This window comes from Kogia breviceps, chromosome 3 (assembly GCF_026419965.1).
Source record: "Kogia breviceps isolate mKogBre1 chromosome 3, mKogBre1 haplotype 1, whole genome shotgun sequence".
Lineage (NCBI taxonomy): Eukaryota > Metazoa > Chordata > Mammalia > Artiodactyla > Physeteridae > Kogia > Kogia breviceps.
In genome coordinates, this window is record NC_081312.1 from 108,328,381 (window position 1) to 108,354,430 (window position 26,050).

The 26,050-nt window shown below is 34.6% G+C and overlaps 1 protein-coding gene across 12 annotated transcripts in view; it reads right to left on the bottom strand.

Moving 5' to 3' along the window:
* Positions 1 to 397: 397 nt before the first annotated feature.
* Positions 398 to 26,050, bottom strand: part of UBE3A (ubiquitin protein ligase E3A) — a 91,858-nt gene continuing 66,205 nt past the window's right edge. For all 12 annotated transcript variants that reach the window (XM_059056151.2, XM_067029462.1, XM_067029467.1 and 9 more), the window contains 7 exons: positions 17,872 to 18,016; positions 14,365 to 14,570; positions 13,582 to 13,746; positions 12,353 to 12,508; positions 12,184 to 12,257; positions 3,395 to 3,538; positions 398 to 2,355 (listed from right to left, as the gene is read on the bottom strand). In XM_059056151.2, the coding sequence (XP_058912134.1) occupies positions 2,235 to 2,355; positions 3,395 to 3,538; positions 12,184 to 12,257; positions 12,353 to 12,508; positions 13,582 to 13,746; positions 14,365 to 14,570; positions 17,872 to 18,016 (1,011 nt within the window). In that variant the 3' untranslated portion in view covers positions 398 to 2,234. The remainder of the gene's footprint in view (positions 2,356 to 3,394; positions 3,539 to 12,183; positions 12,258 to 12,352; positions 12,509 to 13,581; positions 13,747 to 14,364; positions 14,571 to 17,871; positions 18,017 to 26,050) is intronic.

A 26,050-nucleotide genomic window follows, 5' to 3' on the forward strand; every position in this document is an offset into this window, starting at 1 on the left:
ATCCAGGCAAAAGAGTACTTTATAACACTTCTGGGGTAGATACCTACTATAGTCAAAATTTCTATTTTTTTTCTTCTTCCTAAAGATTTTGTTCCATGACAGTTTTGTAGACAGTACTGAAAAGAAGGCAATGATAAAAAGAAGTGGTAACATGCCCAGGATAATTAGTTACTAAGCAAGTGAGAGCAATTAGTCTAGACAACCAATGAATTTTTCTCTTAAAGTATTTTCAAGGGTAGGTTTATTTTCAACTGTTTGTTAAAAGTCTATTTGATGTGAATTCTATGTCTGATAACCTAAACTCAATTACTATTCAAAAACTTCACACAGATATTATTACAACTGTAGAACTTCAATACTGTAGTGATAATAAAACTTGAGAAGCAAAGAACACAAATTTCTTCATGAATTTATTATACAAAACGCCCCCAGAGTATTTGATTTCTCTTATTCTCACTTTCATTATACACAAGAAGCACAGGAATGAGAGGCCTTTTAAGATGACTGTAGTAGCATGAGGGTCCCTTGCATCAAGGTAGTGTACATACCTTAACAGTGTTCTAAAGGCTGGCCCAGAAAAACCCCATGTTACTTTATCACAATATGGAAAGCAATGTCTTCTTTTTCCACTAAATTATGGTGAAAAATGTCACTTTTATTTAGCATTATGGTACATAACAGTTAAGTCTCAATTACTAAAAGAATTAAAATAATTCTTAAAGACATCCTCTTTCCCCCTCCAATGATTTGAAAGCTGTATTCTTCCTGCCAATTTCAAACAAATCATCAAATTGATCTGTCATAGTCAGTTAAAACAATCATCGAGGCACAAGCTCAGCACATTAGCTGTAACTTGTAGTAAAAGGATATATCAATATGTCTCTTCTCAGTTAAAAATACATAATCCTTTTATTTTATATTGCAATAAAAGAAATTAACAACACAGACACAGAAGACTAGAAAGGGGAAGAAACTACTTACTTCTGAATGTCCAATAATTTAAACCAACTTGTACTTTTCCACAGTACATGAAAGTATTATTTAACACTTACTTTTTGAAATTAACTTTAATCTTTGGGGATAGACAATGTAAATAGGACTTAAGAGTAATAGTTCCATTCACTTCCAGGTCTCTGCTTACTGTATGATTAGGTAAAACAAGGCACAGTAGCCATCCTTTCCATTATGTTCCAACACTGATCATGTGCCTTGATAAAATGGCTGATTAGATAAGATGATGGCAACATGAAGGGAAGACTTTGGATTGTCTATTTAAAATGCGGGTAATAAGCAATTAATAAAAAATTTATTTTAAGTGCACTTTCACATGCTTTATGTTTATAATAAACAACAAACTTCCTACCTTTCTTGCAAAGGGTTTGACTACCATTTCTTTTGGCCAAATGCACTTTTCCCCAGTAAACTTAAAACAACAACAACAACAACAACAACAGTGACGACAACAACAAATCCCTGTCCTTCCATATACTAAGAAAGAGGATTGGCTACTGAAACAGTTCATTGCAAGACACATGAAGACGACATACTGTGGCATGAGTTGTTTTTAATTTGTTGTGCTGTTACTAAAGTAAAGTTCTGAGGGCTGCAGTTAAACATTCCAAGTTCTCCCTTCCATCTTTATTGATTTTAAGATTTTGCACAGAAAACTCTTTGGGGACTAGAACAGCAGCAACTGCATCACACTGTTTTCAAGACTTCAAGTTTCAAAAGCAAATTGTTTAAAAAAAAAATACAGCTCCTGATTTGAGTTAGATACAGGGACAAAAAATAGCACATACTTGAAGGTTACATGGTCTACAAATGGTGGCAATATTTTCCTTGGGAGAGTAGTTTGTTGGTATATATTTTTTAAATATGCAAAAAGGCTCAACCTCAAGCAGTAATAAACACAAGCAAAAGTGATTTAACCCTTAAAATAAATATTCAGAAAAACCTCTCTGTACATACAAGTGAAAGAAAAAGTAACACTTTCACGCAAAAAAAATAATAAAATAATAATAATAATAAAGGATTTGTTCATATAAGTAGCTGAAATCTGCTGTTCCAGCCCACATATTCCCAATAAAGAAGGGAGGCACAGACATAGGTGACTACTGTGGTTCACTATTTTACAGCCTTTTTGTACTGGGTCACTATCACCACCAATTTTATCCCTCTTGTTATATTTATTAAAATTTTAAATTTTTTTCTCCCACCCCCCCTTTTTTTGTTTTTTACAGCATGCCAAATCCTTTGGCATAAGTGATGGCCTTCAACAATCTCTCTTTAAGTTTTTCTTTGCTTGAATATTCCGGAAGTAAAAGGACATTAAAGCAAGTATGAGATGTAGGTAACCTATATAGAGAGAAAGGGGAAAAATAGGAAAATAAGTCATGGGAAATATGCTCAGTATTAAATGATCCTACTTTAGATGGTATATATGTTGAGATGGTTTGCAATGCAGACTATACATTAATACAAGTCATGGATAAACTTTCTGCTCTTGTCATACAACTACCAAACAGCAGTTTGTCTCTATCTCATAAATTACTCAATGCTAATAATGATGATGGTTGATGATAACATATTGCACCCACAAAATTATTACTACATACCAGATATTGTTTTAGGTACTTAACCCTGAGAGCTCATTTAACTAAATTTTCTCACAATAAACCTACAGACTAGGTGTCAGTTTCCCCACTGTAGAGTTGAAGTCACTGAGAAGTTAAGTAACTTACTCAAAGGTGGAGGTAATATATTCAAACCTCATTTCCAAAATTTCAAAGTCTGGGCTCTTTAATGCTTATCAGAAATATTCCTGTATGGCTATGTAATTGATTTAATAACCAATAAATTTACATTAATACCAAATAATACAGACAATACCAAATAATATCAAATAATGTAGAAAACTAATAGAAATGTTTCTATACATTCAAGCTATTAAATATACTACTGCTCACATACGGTTGCTATGCACCAAATGTTAACTTACACGATGGAGAGGAAACACAATTAATGTAAGGACTATGAAATTGGTGATTCTAGCATAATCTAAGGCTGAACAGACAACTTCCTGAGCCTCAACTTTACCATTCTAAATAGATGACATAATATGGCTTTCAATTAAAAAATTCTCAACCCAAAACTAAACGAATCACACAAATTTGTAAAATTTCAAATCAAGTGAACTCCATAATAATTTTTAACCTGGCCAGTGTTTAAAAATTTTCTCAAACATTAACAGCAAAATATTCTCTGAACTAATGTTTCATGTGATTTGGAGATTTCTCTATAAAATTGCAAAAGTGCTCAGAAGCTTCTGGATAGATCACACATGTGTAATGTGGAATGCAAGGTTTTCAGTATACAGTCACAATTTAATAATTACCTTTCTGTGTCTGGGCCATTTTTGGCTATAATCATCTTTAATTTTCCTAGTCCGCCCACAGGTGCCCTGTCTGTGCCCGTTGTAAACTGCAAGAAGAGTCTTTTCTGCTCATCTGTAAATGAATGAACGATTTCCCAGAACTCCCTAATGAGAAAAGAGAAAATACTGATTTTAGTTTGGCATTCATTATAACGAGCACTAATGTAAGTTTATGATTTGCATTAAAACCATAAGAGGAGATAACCTGGAAGTTAATATAAAGTACCCTGACGATTCTATTCTCATCATCTAGGACCTAGGAATTCCACTACACAAATTTATCTTAAGGAAACAGTTTTTAAAAATATAAAAGCTTTCGTTCATCACTACATTATCTACAACAGTAACAGCTGGTAAACCTAAGAGTCCAACAAAAGGAAATAATTATGTAAACTGCAAATGTATAATCAGTAACAGACAAAAGACAAAATGTGTGTACTGTGGGGCTTCCCTGGTGGCACAGTGGTTGGGATTCACCTGCCAACGCAGGGGACGCGGGTTCGTGCCCTGGTCTGGGAGGATCCCACATGCCGCGGAGTGGCTGGGCCTGTGAGCCATGGCCGCTGAGCCTGCGCATCCGGAGCCTGTGCCCCACAATGGGAGAGGCCACAGCGGTGAGAGGCCCGTGTACCGCGAAAAAAAAAAAAAAAATGTGTGTACTGTGAAAACTTAACTCCGATGTCACTGGGTGTGTTTGCGTGCATTTATTTGCCCCTCCTTTTTTATTTTCTTCGTCTACCTGTGTTCATGTGTGTATACATTTTATTTACCCCTCCTTTATTTTCTTTGTGCATACCTTACACAACTTTGGGGGAGAAGGTGATACAGATTAGAGACAAAAGAAAAGGAAAAGAAAAACATAAAAACAACCCACACACCTAAAAGTACTAATAAAAAAGTATACAATTATTATATAATCAATATCAATAGTGTGTGCTGTAGAAGGGGACATGGGGGATTATTCTGATATATCTGTCATCTGCAGTTATTTTAAGAGAATAATTTAACCCCTGGCATTCCTAAAACCTATGTGATAAAAGTCATGTTATAATGATCCTTGTTAAACTTACTCTAAAAACAAAATTTAAGCACATTAAGAGCAATCCTGGCATGCTTGGTTGAATAATAATCCATAAATTTAACATACAAACTACTTCTCAGATAAAACTTTTTAAGATTTTAGAAAACAATTAAAAACATTTTTAATTGGTGAAAGAATGCATTTTTTAAATTTAATTTTTATTTTATATTGGAGTATAGTTGATTTACAATGTTGTGTTAGTTTCAGGTGTACAGCAAAGTGATTTATTTATACATATACATATATCTACTCTTTTTCAGATTCTTTTCCCATATAGGTTATTACAAAATACTGAGTTCCCTGTGTTATAGAGTAGGTCCTTGTTGATTACCTATTTTACATACAGTAGTGTGTATATGTTAATCCCAAACTTCTAATTTATCCCTCCTCCCACCTGTCCCCTTTGGTAACCATTAAGTTGGTTTTAGAAGTCTTTGAATCTGTTTCTGTTTTGTAAATAAGTGCACTTGTATCATTTTTTTTAGATTCCACATATAAATGATATCATATGGTATTTGTCTTTATCTGATTTACTTCACTTAGTATGATCATCTACAGGTCTATCCATGTTGCTGCAAATGGCATTATTTCATCCTTTCTTATGGCTAAGTAACATCCACTGTACATATGTACCACATCTTCTTTATCCATTCCTTTGCTGATGAACATTTAGGTTGCTTCCATGTCTTGGCTATTGTAAATAGTGCTGCAATGAACACTGGGGTGCATGTATCCTTTCGAATTATCCTTTTTTCCAGATATATGCCCAGGAGTGGGATTACTGGATCATATGGTACCTCTGTTTTTAATTTTTAAGGAACTTCCATACTATTCTCCATAGTGGCTGTATCAATTTACATTCCTACCAACCGTGTGGGAGGATTCCCTTTTCTCCACACGCTCTCCAGCACTTACTTTTTGTAGATTTTTTGATGATGGCCATCTGATCGGTGTGAGGTGATACCTCATTGCAGTTTCTATTTGCATTTCTCTAATAATTAGTGGATGTTGAGCATTTTTTCATGTGCTTTTTGGTCATCTGTATGTCTTCTTCAAAGAAATGTCTATTTAGATCTAGATCTTCTGCCCATTTTCTGATTAGCTTGTTTTTTGATATTCAGCTGCATGAGCTGTTTGCATATTTTGGAGATTAATCCCTTGTTGGTCACTTCGTTTGCAAATATATTCTTCCATTCTGTGGGTTGTCTTTTTGTTTTGTTTATGGTTTCATTCGCTGTGCAAAAGCTTTTAAGTTTCATTAGGTCCCATTTGTTTATTTTTGTTTTTATTTTCATTATTTCAGAAAGATATTGCTGCAATTTATGTCACAGAGTGTTCTGCCTATGTTTTCCTCTAAGAGTTTTATAGTATAGTCTTACATTTAGGTCTTTAATCCATTTTGAATTTACTTTTGTGTATAGTGTTAGAGAATGTTCTAATTTCGTTCTTTTCCATATAGCTGTCCAGTTTTCCCAGCACCACTTACTGAAGAGACTGTCTTTTCTCCACTGTATATTCTTGCATCCTCTGTCATAGATTAATTGACCATAGGTGTATGAGTTTGTATCTGAGCTTTCTATCCTGTTCCATTGATCTATATTTCTATTTTTGTGCCAATACCAAACTGTTTTGATTACTGTAGCTTTGTAGTATAGTCTGAAGTCAGGGAACCTGATTCCTCCAGCTCCATTTTTCTTTCTCAGGATTGCTTTGGCTATTTGGGGTCTTTTCTGTTTCCGTACAAATTTTAAAAATTTTGTTCTAGAAAATGCCATTGATAATTTGATAGGAATTGGATTATCTGTAGGTTACCTTGGGTAGTATACTCATTCTGATAATATTGAATCTTTCAATCCAAGAACATGGTATATCTTTCCATCTGTTTGTGTCATCTTCGATTTCTTTCATCAGCATCTTACAGTTTTTGGAGCACAGGTCTTTTTTCTCCTTAGGTAGGTTTATTCCTAGGTATTTTATTATTTTTGATGCGATGGTAAATGGGATTGTTTCCTTAATTTCCCTTTCTGATCTTTTATTGTTAGTATACAGAAATGCAAGAGATTTCTGTATATTAATTTTATATTCTGCAACTTTACTGAATTCACTGATAAGCTCTAGTTTTCTGAAGAATGCATTTTAATATTTATTTGAAAGTTCTTTCCAGAAACTTGGCAGAGAATGTCACACTTCCTACATCCATAATTATAATCCTAGTTTTTGATATTCTAGTATTCCAGTATACAATTTCTATTACCAAAATGCTAGTATTTTTGTTGGTGCAATGCCATTATTTCTAGCAGCTTAGCAGCTTTATTAGAATTCTTGGCTCTCTCCACTTCCCTTCCCTGACACTCTAATATCCTCCCCACCCTTCAGTTCTTGCAAACCCCCCATTCACCTAGAGAAAAGAATTTTTAAAAAATTACACAACAGGAAATTGGACATGCAACGTACAGGCACATCTCTCAGGAAGGAGAGAAGTCATACCACAATTTAGGTCATTCCTTTTGGGTGGCTGGCAAGAAAAAGCAAGTCTGCTGTAACCCAGAGAGCCCTTTGTCAGGGCAAAAAAGCTTCCTCACCCTTCAGGAGTGTTCTAAAGCCAAACTGAATCAGCCACACCTGAAGAGGCAGAACAACGGGTGCCCTTGAGTAGAAGAGACAAACCCTGAAGGAAGTAGCAGACCAGCAGTGGTCACTGTGACAAGTTTAGCTGTTTCTTTGGTTCTTTCTAAAAAATTAGAACTTAAAATATTAGGGGGCTTCCCTGGTGGCGCAGTGGTTGAGAGTCCGCCTGCCAATGCAGGGGACACCGGTTTGTGCCCCCGTCCCAGAAGATCCCACATGCCGCGGAGTGGCTTGGCCCGTGAGCCATGGCCGCTGAGCCTGCGCGTCCAGAGCCTGTGCTCCACAACGGGAGAGGCCACAACGGTGAAAGGCCCGCGTACCGCAAAAAAAAAAAAAAAAAAAAAAATTAGGGTTACTATCAGTTTATATAATGAAAACACTGAGCAAAATTCTTCTTTTCCTATAAGTGTTATGTTCTACATTAAAACTGTGAACTAAGAATGCAACTATTTAGAAAACTGAAAATGAAAAAAAGAAGCTTTTGTGTTTCTACATTACAGTGGTAGCTGTATGGACTGCATCCCACTCACATCTTCTAAAACCTATCCAGTACATAAAGGAGACAACTTCCAATAAAAACACCCATAATCTATGCCTAAGTTAACTAGTAAAACAGAGTGGAAAACTCAAACTGACATGTAAACTGGAGTTTATACACACCTGAGTCCACACTAGCAGAGTCCAGCAGGAGCTATATGGAAGAATGGGGTGTGCAGAATAACATGGGCTAGGGTTCACCCCAAAAGAGCAGAGCCCCATCCCAAGAGTGACCTACTAAGGGGCAGGTAAGAGCACTGGCAACAGGAAAGTATCTTGGACCAAATATGGCAGTCTTAGGAAGACATCATGCCTGAAAGGGATAGGGGGCACCCTGGAAAGCAGAGGTGTCCCTTGAAAGTATCTTCTGGTTGTAAAGGGATGAAAGCAGCTGACAAAAATTGGCCCTAGTCAGGTAGAAGGCACCGGGCCACATAAACACACATGGAACTCAGTGAGAGATGGACAAATCTGAAATAGAAATTAGAAGCCTCTAAAATACTCAAGAAATATGCAAAATAAATTTGGAAATAAAGCTAATTTATGTGGTGACTAAAGGAGAAACAATATGACTAAAATTTCTATGCACATAGGTCAGAAACAGAAAAGCAAAAATAAAAAGTATTTTTTAAAAAACTAAAGAAATACAAAGTAGTTAACTGCATAAACATAATAGTTTTCATTTGCAAAAATGAAAGCAAAGTCAAAAGACAAATGACAAACTAGGAAAAAATATCTGCCAATTTATTCAAGTGCTAATGTCCCTAATACAAATATAAAGTTTCTAAAACTCAAAATGACTGAGCAGCAAAATGAGCAGAACCATAAAAATTACTAATAGCTCTTAAGTATAAGAAAAGATGTCCAACCTCCCTCATTCATAATAAGAAAACCAGAAATTATAACTACACTGAACTGCCATTTCTCAACTGACAGACAGGTAAACAGATGAGTTTAACAACACACTGGGGTTTGGGAAAATTGTAAGAAATGATATACTCATATATTACTGGTGCAAAATGTCACAATTTCTGTGAAGGAGAATTTGGCAGTATTTAGCAAAATTACATATGTATCTACCATTTGGTTCAACAATCCCACTTTTAGCACCAATTCCCAATTTAATGATGTCTCTACAAATGTATGGAATAATCCGTATGTAAGATGATTCACTGTGACATTCTCCTAACAGGGTTGGAAATAACCAACATGTCTGTCTACACAATATGACAGTATTCAGTCATACTTTTTTTTTTTTACTGCTGAAGTAAAAAATGTAATAGGACCCAGGGTCTCCTAACAAAACAGCCAGAATGTCCAGCATACAATCCAAAATCACCCGTCAAACCAAGAACCAGGAAAATCACATGAAAGAAAGAGAATCAACCAATGTCAACACTGGGATGAATAAGACACTGGAATTAACTGACAAAGATTTTAATGAGGTCATCATAAAAATGATTCTACAAGCAATTACAAGTTCTAGTATTTCAAAACTGAAACATCAGAAACTCTCAGCAAAAGTTAGAAGTTATAATAAAAAAGAGCCAAATGGAAATTACAGAAAAATCAGAGTAAGAGAAAAATACGAGATGGGCTCAATAGTAGAGTCAAGATGACCAAGGATAAAAATCTGAACAGGGCTTCCCTGGTGGCGCAGTGGTGAGAGTCCGCCTGCCGATGCAGGGGTTGTGGGTTTGTGCCCCAGTCTGGGAGGACCCCGCATGCCGCGGAGCGGCTGGGCCGGTGAGCCATGGCCACTGGGCCTGTGCGTCTGGAGCCTGCATTCTGCAATGGGAGAGGCCACAGCAGTGAGAGGCCCGCGTACCGCAAAAAAATAAATAAATTTTAAAAATCTGAACAAAAGAGAAAATAGACTGAAAAAAGATAAATAGAGCCTCAGGTACATGTGGAACAATGACAAATGACTGAACGCTGGTATCATTAGAGGCATAGAAAGAAAGGAAAAAGAGGGATTTCTCTGGTAGTCCAGTGGGTAAGACTCTGTACTCTCAATGCAGGGGGCCTGGGTTTGATCCCTGATCATAGAACTAGATCCCGCATGCATGTCGCAACTTAGAGTTCACAAGCCGCAACTAAAGATTCCACATCCACAATGAAGATCCCGTATGCCACAACTACAAGTTGGTGCAGCCAAAATAAATAAATAAAGGAATTTTTTTTTTTTTTTTTTAAAAAGGAAAAACAGAGTGGTACTGAAAAAGTATTTCAAGAAATCATGGCTGAAAACATCCCATGTTTGGAAAAAGACACAAACCCAGACTTAAGAAGCTAAGAAACCCCAAATAGCACAGATAAAACTGTTCTTCAGAAATAAAGGGGAAGTCACCCTCAGGCAAAGGAAAACTGAAAGAATTTGTCATTAGCAGATCTGCCTTTGAAGACTAACTAAAGGAAGTGATAAAAGATGGACTCTGAGGCAAACAGAAGAAAGAATAGAAAAGCAGAAATACAGGTACATACAACAGACTACCATCCTCCTCATGAATTTTATAAATCATATGTGATGAATGCTACAAAATTATAACAGCATTAATATTCAAGACGATATTTAAAAGTGGGGTTTCCATACTTCACAGGAAGAGATTTTGATAGCAATTATCACATATGTATAATGTAATACCAACAGCAACCATGAAGAACACTATACTAAGCAACACACAAAAAAAGAACAACTAAAATCATGAAAAAATCCTTAAAAATGTTCAAGTAATTAAGTACCCCACAGAAGGCAAAAAGGTATCAACAAGGAACCATAAAGAAGAAAGAAACAGAAAACAAATAAAATGGCAGACTTGAGCCCTAACATATCAAAAATTACCTTGAAAACAAATGGCTTAAATGTACCAATTAAAGGCAAAGATTGACAGACATGACTCAGTGCTTTTTAAGAAACTCACTTCAAATTCAGCAACATAGATAGGTTGAAAGTAGAAAGACATAAAAAGATATATCATGTAAACAAAAAGCAAAGCAATACAAAACCAGGAATGGTTACAGTCATATCAGATTCAGAGCAAAGAAAATCAGAAGACATAAAGAGAGACCATACATAATGATGGGGGGTGGGGGTGGGGTGGGGAGTCAAATTAGAAGTATGGGATATTAACAGATACAAACTACTATACATAAAATAGATAAGCAACAAGCATTTACTGTACAGCACAGGGAATTATACCCAATCTTATAATAACCTATAATGAAATATAATCTGCAAAAGAAAAATCACTATGTTGTATACCTGAAACTAACACAACATTGCAATACTGCAAATCAACTATACTTCAAAAAAATTTTTTGAAGCATTCACATATGATCTTAAGATATGTATCAAGTAGAAATTATGCTATAAAAGGTAGAAATAAAATTAAGACCTTACCTTAAAAAGTGATTTCTCCATAAGGAGGAGCACAAGATATCTTCAACTATTCTCAGGGAAACATTAAGATGCTATACAGTCATAACTATCTGTGATCAATAATATCACTAACAGAGATACTGCTGTGATAATACAAGTGAGGTTATCCTTTCTATCTCAACCCTTTTATGGGTCAGTCACCTTTGAACTTGAAGTAAATAGCAGAACCGTGGTTGCTAAAAGTAAAAAAGCTCACAATTGCTGCTAGAAATGAGCAAGGGTGTGCTAAATATAGGAAATATCAGTAACCTCCCACAAACCAGAATGAAGAATAAAATAACAAAAGAAAATAACAGAACATAAAATATTATTTATTTCTAGATACAATTGATATTCATTATGGTTTTCACACACTTGAGTCTTAAGTGTAATAACCTTCAGAGTCAACCTCCAGTAATGCCTTCCCACCTCACTCCACCAGTGACTGCAAAAAGGGCATCTTTGTCCCCTTAAACCCACTTTAGCAGGAAGAAGAAAGCTATGTCTTTCAGGACTGGACAGTAGTAAAGAAAAGAAGACAATAGCATTTGCTTGGAAGCAATTAAGACTGGGAATCTCTGCTGCTTTCTGTGAGAATTTGGAGTCTTTAGATGTACAATAACAATTCTAGTATGTACCTTGCCATGCTGTAAGGATTAAATCAAAGAATGTACCATTTCACACCAAAGATGCTTCATATAGGGTAGGTAAGTAACATTTCACAGAGTTCAAAAGAAAGAAGAAATACTCGGAAGTGATAGTTCTATTTTCCTCATCATGTAACTGGCAGTAAGCACATTCTATCCAGAATTACTAGGAATATGAGATACTTTACACCCCCAATGCAAAAAAAAAAAAACATGCCACTTACATAAAACACATCAGTCAGGAAATAAATCAATTAACAATAAGATTAACAATAAGAACTGGTGATTGATTATATTACAAATATATCTCCAATTTTATAGACTGAGAATTTATGAGTTTGCTTATTTGGGAAGTAAAACCTGGAGACAAAGGTCTAAAGCATAAAGCACACACCCCTTTGGTGAATTAAATGGTCCTTTTAAGAATTAAGCACCTTACCTAATCACAACAGAGTCCCTGGTATAGCCACCATCATATTCTGTAGTTTCTTCTAGAGCTTGGAAATCTAGATTCTGCAAATTCAAGAAAACATGTCTTAACATCTACACCACACCATTACAAACAATTAATCAACAGGAGATATTTTTGCAAACCCTTGCTTTCTTACCCGGCTTCCACATATAAGCAATTCAATTTCCTCTGGTCTGAATAAGTACTTTAAAGGAGACTCATTGGTCACCATATGAAAACCTCTCCGAAAAGCCTTGAACTGTTTTTCTACTGATTTATTGAGAATGTAGTCAGAATAGAGATTGACAAATTCCTGCAGAAAATATTAACCACAAGAGCATCTTATAATAGGCAGTACAACAAAACACAACGAGCTACAGGGCTGCATAAACTTTTTTGTTTTTATTTTCCCAAAGAAAAAACATTCAAGAATATTTTTTAAAATTCAAACTTTACACACACAAAGGAAAATACCTTTAACAATTTCACAGCTCTCTATTATAGTCAATATTGAACTGTAAAAAGGCCATGCACAATAAGTTGATACAATTTTAAAGTTCTCTCAATTAGGTATGCAAACAAAGAGACATTTAAACCAGTTATACATCAATTTATAAAAGCTAACATTTTTAATAAAGTGCAATGTACTGGATATGTATAAGCAAACAAAGAAGTCTCATGTTTTCTATTCTAGAATATTTGGGGAGCTGCCTACTGTATCCAGTTCAACAAAAATACTGGTGTTTTAATTGATGCACAAGCTACTATACCAAATCATAAATGGAAAATATACTTTTGTATCCTAACTTAGTGAATATTTTATCAAAAATTATATTAATATAAACACACTTACTAAAGGTTTTATATATATCTTAATTTCCATGTTATGTTTGGGGTTATTCCCCTGTTTCCAGATGCATACTTTTCTAGTCAACAGAAAACACAAAACTGATTTCTTTAAAGTATTCTTTAATACTTTTCAGATGTATACTTAAGGCACATATATGTGTGAGTACATTAAAGGCAATTATCATCTGTTTGGTTAGAAGGGCCTTAATTACACGGTCCCTGTTTCCCTCCCCTCTACAGCTTAATATGAGAAACACCCCACTTCATGCTTTATACCACAGCCACACTGAGCCATTCACTACCTCCTGCGCATGCCTTCTTTCTCTAAAAGGGGCTTAGTGCCCAACCATGTGCTCTCATACCAGCTTACAGCCAAAATTTAGGAAACTGTGGTTATTTCCTTTATATTAACTTGGTTACTTGATTTCTTGGGTCTCTGTGTGGATGATATTAGATACTCCTTTAAAAACTACAAGCATATATGATTTAAAATTCTGTTAATAAAGAGAAAAGACAAGGATGACATAAAAACATTACCTTCCTGTTTTCATTTGTAATTGGAATTTTATCACCATTTTCCTTTAGATCATACATCATTGGATTACCAAAAAGATCCGTCTGAGATATCTGGAAAGTGATCATCATATCATCTTCCACATTCCCTTCATACTCCAATAAGTCTTTTAAACTCTGATATAGAACCTAACAATCAGAAATGGAAAATTAAGGCTACCACAGAACTACAAAATACAACAATTTGTATCACTCTCCTTGGGAAAGGATTTAAAAAAAAAAAACCTTTATAACAATAAGAATTAAAGCATAGATAGTATTCCTGCCCCAATAGTTTATATGTAGAAACTAAAAACTGTCAGTCATTGGTGATGTCCCATTCTCTGCTGAGAAACCCCACACCAGCTACTTAGCAATGGATCTCACACTGTGCTCTTATGAGAACCTTAGAGGTGTCTCAAGGTTAAAGAGCAGCTGTAGCCATCAGCCCTTTACTCAGCGCAGCTCTGATTTAACTGGGCAATTTCATGATTTCTTTAAAAACAAACAAACAAAAAATTAAGAACACTTTCCTACAGAATCAATCTTTACAAAGCCAGCTTGCTGACAGCAATATGTAAAAAAGGTCCCCTTCGAGTTTTTAAGTGTTTATGGTACTTCAGACAGATTAAAGCGACTTTATCTTACTAGATATAGATATTAACAAAGATTCCAAATGAAAGCTTTAAAATTTTTATATAAATGAAACTTTATATTTGCTTTCAAATAAAATCTAAAAGAGAGAAGAAAAAATGACCAAAGACTTACAGGGTGAGAGTCTCCCAGGTCAAGAAAAGTTCCTTTTTTCCCCATTAGCTTCCTGTAGACAACCATGGGAAAATGTACATCCAGTATACAGTTATTGTAAATAGCCAGACCCAGTACTATGCCAATCAGAGTGAACTGACCCTCAGTTTCAAAAGAGGATGGATTAAACCAAAACAATTTTGTAGATTCATCATATGTGAACATACCTATAAGAAATGATTTTTAACAATACATTATTCACATTTTATTAGACTGATGAACAAATATTTATACATATAAAATATAAAAATATACAATAATTATACATGTAAGCTTATGTGCACTACGTATAGAAATATTTTTTCTCTTATGTTAGCACTTGAGAAAACAAAGTTCAAATACATATGAATGTTATAAATTGTGGCAAATGGTAGCATATATTTTTAAGAAGCCAAAGAAATAAAGTAATAAGGCATTTTGGTGACATTTTCTAAGAAGTTAGGGAAAATGTTCATTAAATTCAAGTTCTCTAATCTTCTACTAACACAAATGAAAAGTTAATCTGCATTCACACTTTATCCACTAAATTGCTGAAAAATAAATGCAAAAGGAAAAAAAGGCTAATCATACTTTGAAAATGTTTCACTTATAAAAACATATTCAACCCATACACAGTTTTAAAAAATAATTTTGAATTTCATTACAGAAAAGTCTGTGTTTTCCCCAAATTGCACAATGGTTCCATGAAGTTTTTCCAGCACCTTTCTAACAAAGATGCCAAGTACTTTAACTCAGGTAAACTTGATAAACTTAGATTATGCCCCAAAACCAAACCCATTTAATACACACATTAACTGTGAGTCAATAAGTAAAACAAAAGTAATTTGTATTTGTAGTCTTCTTTCAGTTTCACATGGTCTTCACTATTTTAAATGCAAGCTTAGAAACCTTTTTGATATCACTCATTTAAAAACAGGAATCTGAATAGCCATTACCAAGGTAGATTTATCTCCTTCCCTTTAAAGAAATATCTAAGATAAAAGTTAAATGATATTTTATTGAATTAACAATTTCATTTTACTAAAATGTTTTTCACCTGCTACTCTGAAACTGAATGAAAATGTTTTAAGAATTAGGTCTGGAAACGAGGGGGAAGTTCCAATAGAACAAACTTTAGAAATCAGTAGAGCATATAAATCAATTTATAAGTTTTTTAAAAGCTTTGAAAACGCTTCTTCATTTTCACATTCAGTTTAAGTTAAATATAAAGGGAAATTTAAAAGGTCCTCTTGATCATAAGAACATGAATTAAACTAAGACATTTTTCTAATGCAATTTAATGTTCATGAAACAACATTTTATAAATTATCCAATTCATACTTGAATTTCAGTTTACATCCAACTTGTTTTACAGGCCTAAGTTACAACATCCACTGAAGTGCTTAAAAACTTCATTTAATTATAAATATGGTATTAACAGGGTCAGAACAGTTAAAAATAATTACAATTAATAACTTTGATGATATATCACAAATGCATGTCCTTGGTCTCAAGGGCAATAAATTACAAATTAATGAGAATGTAAATTACACAGGTCACTACTCTCATCTTTCTGTGTGAAAGATAATAATATTAAAGTTCAAGGAGATACCATTTGGGGCACATTTATTTTCACGTCCCTGGAAGAAAAGCTCCATAAAGGGTGGCTCTTCTAAAGTATTCCTTTTTGATATTTCTATTATCATCATTCTAACTGTTTTACTATCAAGTGGAACTGTTGTTTAATGTATGTTTTTTCTTAAAAGTATTTCTGCATATAATGTACTTTATAGCTAATGTGTAACTTTTTTAGATACATCAGAACCTACAGCTAAAGTTTACCAAATTTATGAAGCTCATAAATTTTTTCTACCTCAAAAAGGGCATGGTTCTATGTGTCTAGGTTTACTCTGAGTGAATTACGTACAAAATGGCATAGCTTTCTGATTAACAAACATTAGCTAAAATACAAAGTCTTAACTTTTTTCTTTTTTTTTTTTTTTTTTTTTTTGCGGTACACGGGCCTCTCACTGTTGCGGCCTCTCCCGTTGCAGAGCACAGGCTCCGGACGCTCAGGCTCACGGGCCCAGCCGCTCTGCAGCATGTGGGATCTTCCCGGACCGGGGCACGAACCCATGTCCCCTGCATCGGCAGGCAGACTCTCAACCACTGCGCCACCAGGGAAGCCCCAAAGTCTTAACTATTATATTTATGTCATGAACTCAAAATGTCTATTTTCATTTGCAAGTAGACTAAGAACAATTACAGAAAAGTCAATTCACTGTACATACTGAGAATCAATAGACTTTAACGGTTCAATTCTCAAAGCTTAAGGGAAATTATCTGTAGTACTCTCGGCCACATTCTTCACAAGTATGATGGAAGCTTTTGATAAATTCTTTTCCTATAACTGTCATGCATTAAATTTTAAAAGTAAGCAAACCCAGTAATCAAGTAGTTATACTGTAGAAATTGAATCAGATCAGAATTATACAATAGTATACTACCTAAGAAGCTGTTGTCTTTTTCCTGTTCTACTTTGCCAAGTTCGTCTATTACTTTGTCTATCAGTGAAACCCAAATTCTTCACTTTTAGACTGATATATTATAGATCAGTTTTTCCCAAACTGTGTTCAATGAAAACTCTCTGGGAAGCAAACACTATTAGATGCAGGATGGAAGAAGGGTTCTGGAGTTCAAAAAGTTTGGGAAAGCATTACAATATTAAGCCCAAGAAATCTTGTAGCAAATAAACCAAATTAATTTGATATCAGCCAGTGTTTCCAAACTTTGAGCATGATACACTTATGAGACATTCTCAACAGTCTTCAGACCATTATTCTATGAAACTCTTGTCTCAGAAATGCTATGCGTCGGACTTCCCCGGTGGTCCAGTGGTTAAAAATCCACCTTCCAGGGGCTTCCCTGGTGGCACAGTGGTTAAAAATCCACCTGTCAATGCAGGGGACATGGGTTCAATCCCTGGTCCGGGAAGATCCCACATGCCGTGGAGCAACTAAGCCCGTGTGCCACAACTACTGAGCCTGTAATCTAGAGCCCGCGAGCCACAACTACTGAGCCTGTGTGCCACAACTACTGAGCCCGCATGCCGCAACTACTGAAGCCCACGCACCTAGAGCCCGTGTTCCGCAACAAGAGAAGCCACTGTAATGAGAAGCCTGCACACTGCAACAAAGAGTAGCCCCTGCTCACTGCAACTAGAGGAAAGCCCACGTGCAGCAACGAAGACCCAGTGTGGCCAAAAAATAAAATATTTGTCTAAGTTATCTAAATAAGTACTTGAATAAATGAGTGATGCAGGGTCAATCCCCAAAGTCCACAAATTGAGTCATTATCTGTGACTCTAGGTAATCCATATCAAAATCTCCTTCTGTTGCTCTTCATACCTGAAAATATTTATAAACCTAGGTAAATAAATTCTTAATTCAGAAAGATATGACACCATGATCACATCACTAAAATATTTACCAATATCTGGATTGAAGATTTCCTCCACAACCAGCTGAAAAAATTCTTTGGAAACACCTCCCTCATCAACTCCTTGTTCTCCTTCAAATTCCACATACAACTGTTTCTTCAAGTCTGCAGGATTTTCCATAGCAATCATCTCTAGCTAGTGAGTGAAAAAAAGTGAAAAGGTGAATGCCAGTATTAGGATGAAAGAAAATAAAAATAAGGTGTAGGGGTAGGGAGCAAATAAAAGATAACGCTTTTGATATATTTTAAATGGAAACAGGAAGCAAACTGGTAAAAAGCCAGTGAAGGCAAAGATTCAGTCTCATAGATAATGGAAAAATAGGACAGAAGAAAAACTGGCATAGAATTCTAAAATGGTTACTTTCTAACTATTGATCTGTTACAAAATTAACATACAGTAGAAAATTAGAATTAGGTTTTCTGTTAATTATGTATATAACAAACCTAAGCAGTAAGATTAGGACACGGAAAAAAGTCAAGATAACAAAAATGCTTTAACTAACTACTCAAATTATTTCAGGAAAAACAACGGCGTAAAGAAGTTTGACTTCAAAACTGTTCACTTGTAGTTCTTTATGTTTATTAGAATAGAAGCTCAATGATTAAGTCTTAATATCTATTAAACCATAAATAAAACAATTTCAATTAAGAAAAAATACATTTAGGGAAGCAGTTTATGGTCTCCTAATAGCACCTTAGGTACAAATTACCATTTTAATGGATTAGAACATATTTTATATCCACTTTTTTTTGAAAGCAGATGAGACATATACTTGCTTATATCCTTACTCTTAACTTCTTACTAACAGTTATCAAACCCGTTTCAACATTTCTTCAACTATAAATCTTTACCAAATACTTTTTGTATCTATAGAATATGATTGCTGTCAGTTATTGAGATTCATCATAAAATCAACATTGTATTCTAATGTGAAACATTTATACTGCAATTTGTTGTCTTACGTGTCTGAAATTTACTAACAGCATGCCTGACTGATCATCCACCTTATTTGCTAACGTGACTTTAAATCTGCCAAAACAGAATATATTTAAGGGTGTTCAGGTTTTTGCAACTATTCCAACTGGAATCTTTAAAATGGTTTTGAGCAATGCAAACATCATCAGAGTAAGTGTACTATAGTCAGTCCTAAAGTAATTACTTTAAGTAACAGCACTATTTTGTACATTCTATAAAATTTTTCTATAAAAAGTAAAATAAAATCTCACAAATTCCATGATTCAGGTCAGTTGCCCTAGATCAATGTTTTTCAAGCTGCCAACTGCAATTCATTAGTGGGTAGTCCAATCCATTTAATGCAAACCAAATAAGGGAAAAAATCAGAATGCATTCCACATAGTACTGGCACCTACTGTTCTGTGAAACTTTTGCTTCAATTTTATGTACAGGCAGATATGCATATGAGTACTGGAATGCTATATAAAATATCTCTTACTAGGGGTTGCAATCAAAAACATTTGAACAAAGGCCAAAATGATCTCCTGGATATCTTCGACTTTTGGATTCTATGATTCTGTGAATTTAGAATCTTTAGCTTTAAGGAATGCCTATCCCATGCAACAGTGGTATCTACCATTTGCAAAATCACTTTTATGCCAAGTTGTATTAAGATAATTTATTTTTAAGACAGTGTTGTGGAAAGATTGAGTCAAATACTCTGTATTAATCCCAACTGTTCACTTAACATAATTTTTAACCTTTAAACTTTAACAAGGAACTCAGCTGAGCCTGTTTCCTCATCTGCAAAGGGGGAAAAAAATAGGATGGTATTCTTCACATGCAAAGTTGTGAAGGCTTAATAAGAAAGAATGTATGAGAAAGAGTTCTAGAGTGTGTGATATTGTTAAGATAACACATCATATTGTTTTACCTTTTAAAACACCTCTGCTCTTTGAACAAAAAATTCTCAATTTGATTTTATAGCCTAGTCTCAAATTTTGAAAATAACTTAGGGGAAAAAAAATAGTTCCAGTTGGAAATCTGTTTCAAGTCACTGGCTATAAAGAATTCCAAGGACTAAGTCAGAATTATCACCTTAGCTCAAATGTGGTTTACCCATTAGGCCAATATCTCGTATTGCCATGAAACGCATTGCTAATTTCCTTCTCCCAGATTCCACCTGCCTAGGTGTTATAGAAATGTACATCAACGTTTATGTACACCCTTACAACACAAAGACAAACCTGCTTCTATCAGGTACAGCTATTCCGAGGTGGAAAAAAATAATTATCTGTTATTTAATTATGTGTCCTGTATCTCTTCCTCACTAACATTCATAACTGAGAGCTGACTCTGTGTCAATGTGACTGATACTTTTTAAAGGATTTGGTGTAGTTTCTAAAGGATTCAGAGGCCCCGTATTCTAGTCTTAGCTCCACACAAGACACTTCATATCACAAGTGAAGCAAATTTATCTTCACTCTTAATAAAATATTACGTCTGTCCATTCCACACCTTGAATGCCAAGAGAATTTAATGCAATATGTTCTATTATGATAATTATAAACAAGTCACTTTATCTCTTTTAGTTTCATCTGTAAAATGAGCATAAAAATATATCAATAAATTAATGTATGTGAAGCACAGATGAATTCCCTGCACAACAATTCTTTTTTTTTTTTGGTGGTGGTACGCGGGCCTCTCACTGTTGTGGCCCCTCCCTTTGAGCACAGGCTCCGGACGCACAGGCCCAGCGGCCATGGCTCACGGGCCAAGCCGCTCTGCGGCATGTGGGATCCTCCCGGACCAGGGCACGAACCCGCGTCCCCTGCATCGGCAGGCGGATTCTCAACCACTGCGCCACCAGGGAAGCCCCCAACAATTCTTTATAAATACTAGCTCTTATTATTATTTTTATTTTATTGGCTCCCAAATTTTTTCAGGCTTGGCTGAAAATTTAACGACTCAGCTGTAACAGAACAAAAATATTCCGGTATTAACAACAAAACAATATATAGCACTTAATGTGCCAGGACACTTTACACGTATCAACTCATTTAATTTTCATAAGAATCTTATCAGGTCGGTAATATTATTAACCCTATTTTACAGATGCATACCCTGAAGTAGTGAGATTCATAAACTTGCTCAAGTCAGTCAGTAAATGGTAGAACAGAAATTCTAGTCCAGGCAGCAAGCTCTTTACTATGCTTTACTGCCTCTCCTCAATGACTAGCAACAATCTTTTTTAAAATAGTGAGTGATTTTCATTGTTATGCTCTTCTGTATGTTTCAATCATTTTTTACAATAAATATATATTATTTTTAGAATCAGGATATATTCAAATGTAAATATTCGTAGAAAGAATGATTTGAAAAACAGACTGCAAATGAATTCCGTGGGTGAAAATTTCCATTATTTATTTTAGATTATCATTCTCAGATATACTACATGGTTCTATAAAATATGATATAATTTATGACATCAGTAGCCTATCTTTTACAAAAATTACTTTTGTGGTAGCAAACACATAACAAAATTTAGCAATAATTATTTTGACAAAGGTCATTACTAACGGACTGCATTTATTTTTTCTTAAAAACAAGCACTTCTAATTCATTGTTTAATTAGAGAAGACTTAAGAATTAAATAGTAAAGGTATATCACTTTATGTAATAGACACATACCATTTAAAATTGAAATTTTTTAATCAAAAGCTATCTTGAAGGCAGGAGAATATTTAGAAATTGGAAGAATATGTCAATGAACAGTCTGAAAAAGGAGAATTTGCAAGCATCCTTTAATTAAATTCATTTAGTACACACGCCTGGATTTTTACATATAGGTTTTCTTTAAGTAGGGTACACTTCGTATTAATTTAATATGGAGACTGGCAAAAGACAGAGGTCAAATGTATCCTGATTCATAGTCGAAAAAAAACATTCCTTAATGGTATGGATATTTAAGTAGAAGTAGTAGTAGTCAGATAAAATAGACCTCTCTAGTACTTAAGAATGCTTAGGATCCATAAGAATGGCTGGCTTAAACTACTTCAGTCAACTTACTAGAATCTACGTTTAAACACTTTGCTAGTGAGTACATTAAAACTACTGACTGGAATGAGATTTTTAGATTACCTGGATATATTTAGTTTTTTCATTTCTCTATAAAGAGATGAGTAAAAAGTTGTTTATCTTAAATATAAAGTTTAGATGTCTGGGTAACAGCCAAATCATATAATCACATCTGCCTGTGAGACCAGGAACCCTGAGTTCTACTTCCAATTCTGTTATTAATTTCTGTAGGTCAGAATCTGAGTTTCATTTTCCTCACATGTAACAACTAAGGAGTTTGACAAGTTTCACTGTTTTAAATTATTTTACGATGAATCTATGTAGATCTACTTCACTCTCTGTTCTACTTAAAGGACATAAATCAGGTATGAAGTTCCTCAATTCAATTAGAATAAATCTTAAGAAACTATAATGGCCATTGCATTAAGCACAATATAGTGAATGTAGACGATACAATTAAATATACCTAAAGGAGCAGAGAATAATCTTACTCCTAAAGCACTGTAGGTCAACTGACAAGTAAAAGAATCAAGTTTTGTTTCAATAATAACTAAGGGTGTCTATCAAGGAAAATGCTGGGGACTGGGTTAGACAGTATTGGTATAGCAGAGCCCAGAAAAAAATGAGTAAGTGATTTTTAGAAGAGACTGAGCATAACCTCTTGGCAGTAGGGTTTGCATTTGTACCTATCACCTTTAATATGTTCTAGTTCTTATTTTTGGACTTTCCTATCCAATTCTACATCTCAGCCATTTCTTTTGGTCTTTAGATCTCTACTAAAAATTCTAGGACTCCCTGACTAATCTGAACCAAGTCTCATGCCACCATCACCCCTTACCCCTATGTCTACAATCCTCATCACTCTCTTAAAGCCTGACAGTTCCTAAACATGTAATTGTATATAAAAATGGCCTCAATAAATATGTATATATAAACTGTACCAACAGCCATCTCCAAAATACTGGTTTCCAGTCTGGCTTTATCAGAATACCTGGGGTTACTAACAGAAATATATATTCCTAGGCTACACACGAGAGCTCCTAATCTGAATCTCTAGAGGGTAGAACTTTGGATTTTTTTTTTTTTAAACAAATCTCTCATTCAGATACAAAGGCACCTCACAGACAGCAATACTGTCTTCCAAAATACTCATACCCTCAACTCAATTTCCTAACATAAAAAAGTAATTAAAAATTTTTTTTTAATATCTTCTTCCCTTGAAGATGCTTTATCTAAGAAAAAAAGACAAATTATCTAAAAGAGCACACAAATAGATAAATGTTATTAGCAAAATACTGTAAAAACCTCATCACATTAGGATCGTTCTCATTCAAGTGAAAGCTGAGTTCTGAGCCCGTTTTATCACTGTACTATTTCCTATGGAACAACAAAAAGTAGTGAAAATAAGTCCTAGGGAGAAATATTCCAGTAATTTAAGGGTGTAGGGGTAGTATTTAAACAATTCTGACATCTATTTGTGGAAAGACAACATATATTACATTTCACTGATTTTTAAAATTTGCTTTTCTGTTTTCATATTTTAGCATCTCTGAAATCAGGATAAAACATAAAAATGACAGCGTCTCAAAACTAAATTGGCAGCATTTGTTCTTTTTAGCTGTAATAAAATAATAGTGTGTTCTACAACCAGTGAAGATATCTTCAGTTTGATAAAATATTGTAAACACTAATACTCTTATTGTCATCAAAAACAGTTCCTCTAAAAACTCCAGGTAGGAAACAATTTGCTACTCTAGTTTGAATTGTATGGTACATGAAAGCAAGGAATATGTTTTTCTTTAAATAAAAGAAATCTATAATCGTTAAGTTACTACCACTCCCTCCAAGCTAGTCAGTCTTACAATAGCTGAAAAATAAGACTCAACAGAAATACTCAAGAGTGCCATATTTTCCAAGAAATAGTCACTATTTTCCAGGCCTCATTTATAAATTAATGAGTACGAGCTCCAAGGCTCCTTTTAGCTCTTAAAGTCTAAGGCCCTATAACCTTGATTATTTAACTATTAATATTGAGCACACCACAAAGTTTCTCATTTCCTCTTCTCTTCCTGACCCTACTCTGTAGTTCAAAATTAGCAGGTCATAAGAAAGCGGTCAATAGGTTTATTTTGTTGGTCAAACTGTGATATAAAAAGATGAGGCTTAAAAAAAGGCAAAGTAGATCTTACTGGGGAATAAGATGTTGAAAATCCATCAGTACTTCTGAGAGTGTACCTGAGAGGATCACCTTAAACTACTTTTTGTTACTAAAACACTATAACTTTATCATGATCATCATCTGCTATGAATGTTTCCAAAAAAAATTGGCAGATTATCAATTTGACTTCCAAGACCTATTTTGATGCATTTTATTTTTAACCTTCTCACACTGTGTTATTAAAGAAGGAAAGAAGGGAAGGGAGGGATGCAAATGGAGGAAGAAAGTTAGCAGTAAAATCTGCTTAATGTGTACCCCTAAGAAGCTCCTCAGTGGCCATGATTCATCTTTACATCTCTATTGCTTAGCAAAGTGCCTCACACAAAGGGTTTCTCAAGTGGTAATATTCAAGTACAGATATTATCTAGTGAATCCTAGTTTATAATAGGTCAATTGATAATATTTAGCTTTGACATAATTAAGCTGAACTCACTAAAAAAACAATTTGTTAGCATAATTTAAAAGCTCACAGTTAACTTTATCCTAACACTTGCTCAAAGGACATCCTTATAAACTAAAATGGTTGTTTCCTCAAAATTCTAGAGGATAATTTTTAAAACAGAATAAAGTAAGTATACAATAAGCACCTAAACTTTTGTAGGTTCTTAGTCTTGCTTCACTGGGGGGGAGGGGGGGGAAATGGGATGGTGTGGGGGAAGACAGTAAGGCGCAGTAGATTTCTGAGAAGGCAGCTAAGTAAGGTAGACAATTTTTTAAAACTCCGGATTGAATGTTACAGAGAGTAATTTCATTGCTTTTAAAGGCCAGGTACAGCTTTTGCTGGAAACAGATGAAAAGATCCTAACCCAAGAAGACAAAGATAAAATGTGTAGTTTGGGGATTTGTATTTCTGCTCTAACAATGGAAATTCATAGATAGACCTCACTGTGCTTTCCATAAAATATGATCACACCCTTATACAATACCCTATCATTCTGCTAAACTATGGAAAATAAGTTGCTGGCTGTGTGATGATTAGTTATTAAGTATATTAAGTCAGTAGTTATTCATATAGCTCAAAACTACTGAAGTAAAATTAAAAGGGCACCAGAAAGCAAGCAAGCAATGATAATTACTCCAAGCAACTACTGCCCCTTTCTGTCTCTGGTGAAAAACTGCCTGAGTTGCTTAAATAATGAAGAATCTTTTTTCAACATTAGAAACCTATTTGGTATTTAAAAAAAAAAAAAAAGGTAACAAAGAAAAGAAGCACAGAACCTCTGCAACTTTTAAATTTCTAAGATGTCAAACAACTTTTTCCACTGGTTTAGTTTTATAAATTCTCAGATTAAGATAAATCCATTCTAAAGCTAAAATATATTCTGAAATAAATTTCATTACTTTCTAGTTATCTGTGTCATGGGTTCTTTTCCTTTATTAGTATAGAAGACTGACTAAACTTAATTTAGTTTTAATTGCCATTTAGTTTTACTTGAAGTTAATGAAAAAGAACTATCAATGCCAGGTACATCTAATATTATAAATACAATAAAATCCTGCAACAAACAACCCTATAACAAATGTAAATGTTGGTACAATGTGATTGGCAACTGGTTTCTGTCTTCTGGCCAGGCTTACATTCTTAAATGGGGGCACTAAAAGTCTTATTTTCTGTGGAGGGAAGGAGTGAACAAAAAGCAACCTATCTGGAGAAACAGGGAGCTAGATGGTTGGGTACCTGTGTTCTCAGTATTCTCCCAGTTCAATCTCCCTGGATTGGGTTGATAATACAGACACCACTAATTACAAGATTCCTGGAATAGTTGCTGTTTTCCCAGAAGTTCCAACCAACTCCAAGATCCCCGGTGTAGTCCATATGTAAATTTAAGTAGGAAGAAACTACCACAGTCAGGCAGTGCCAAACAGGGACCTACCATGTGACCCCGCAGGAACTCCTACCAGCAGCATGTACCACCTGC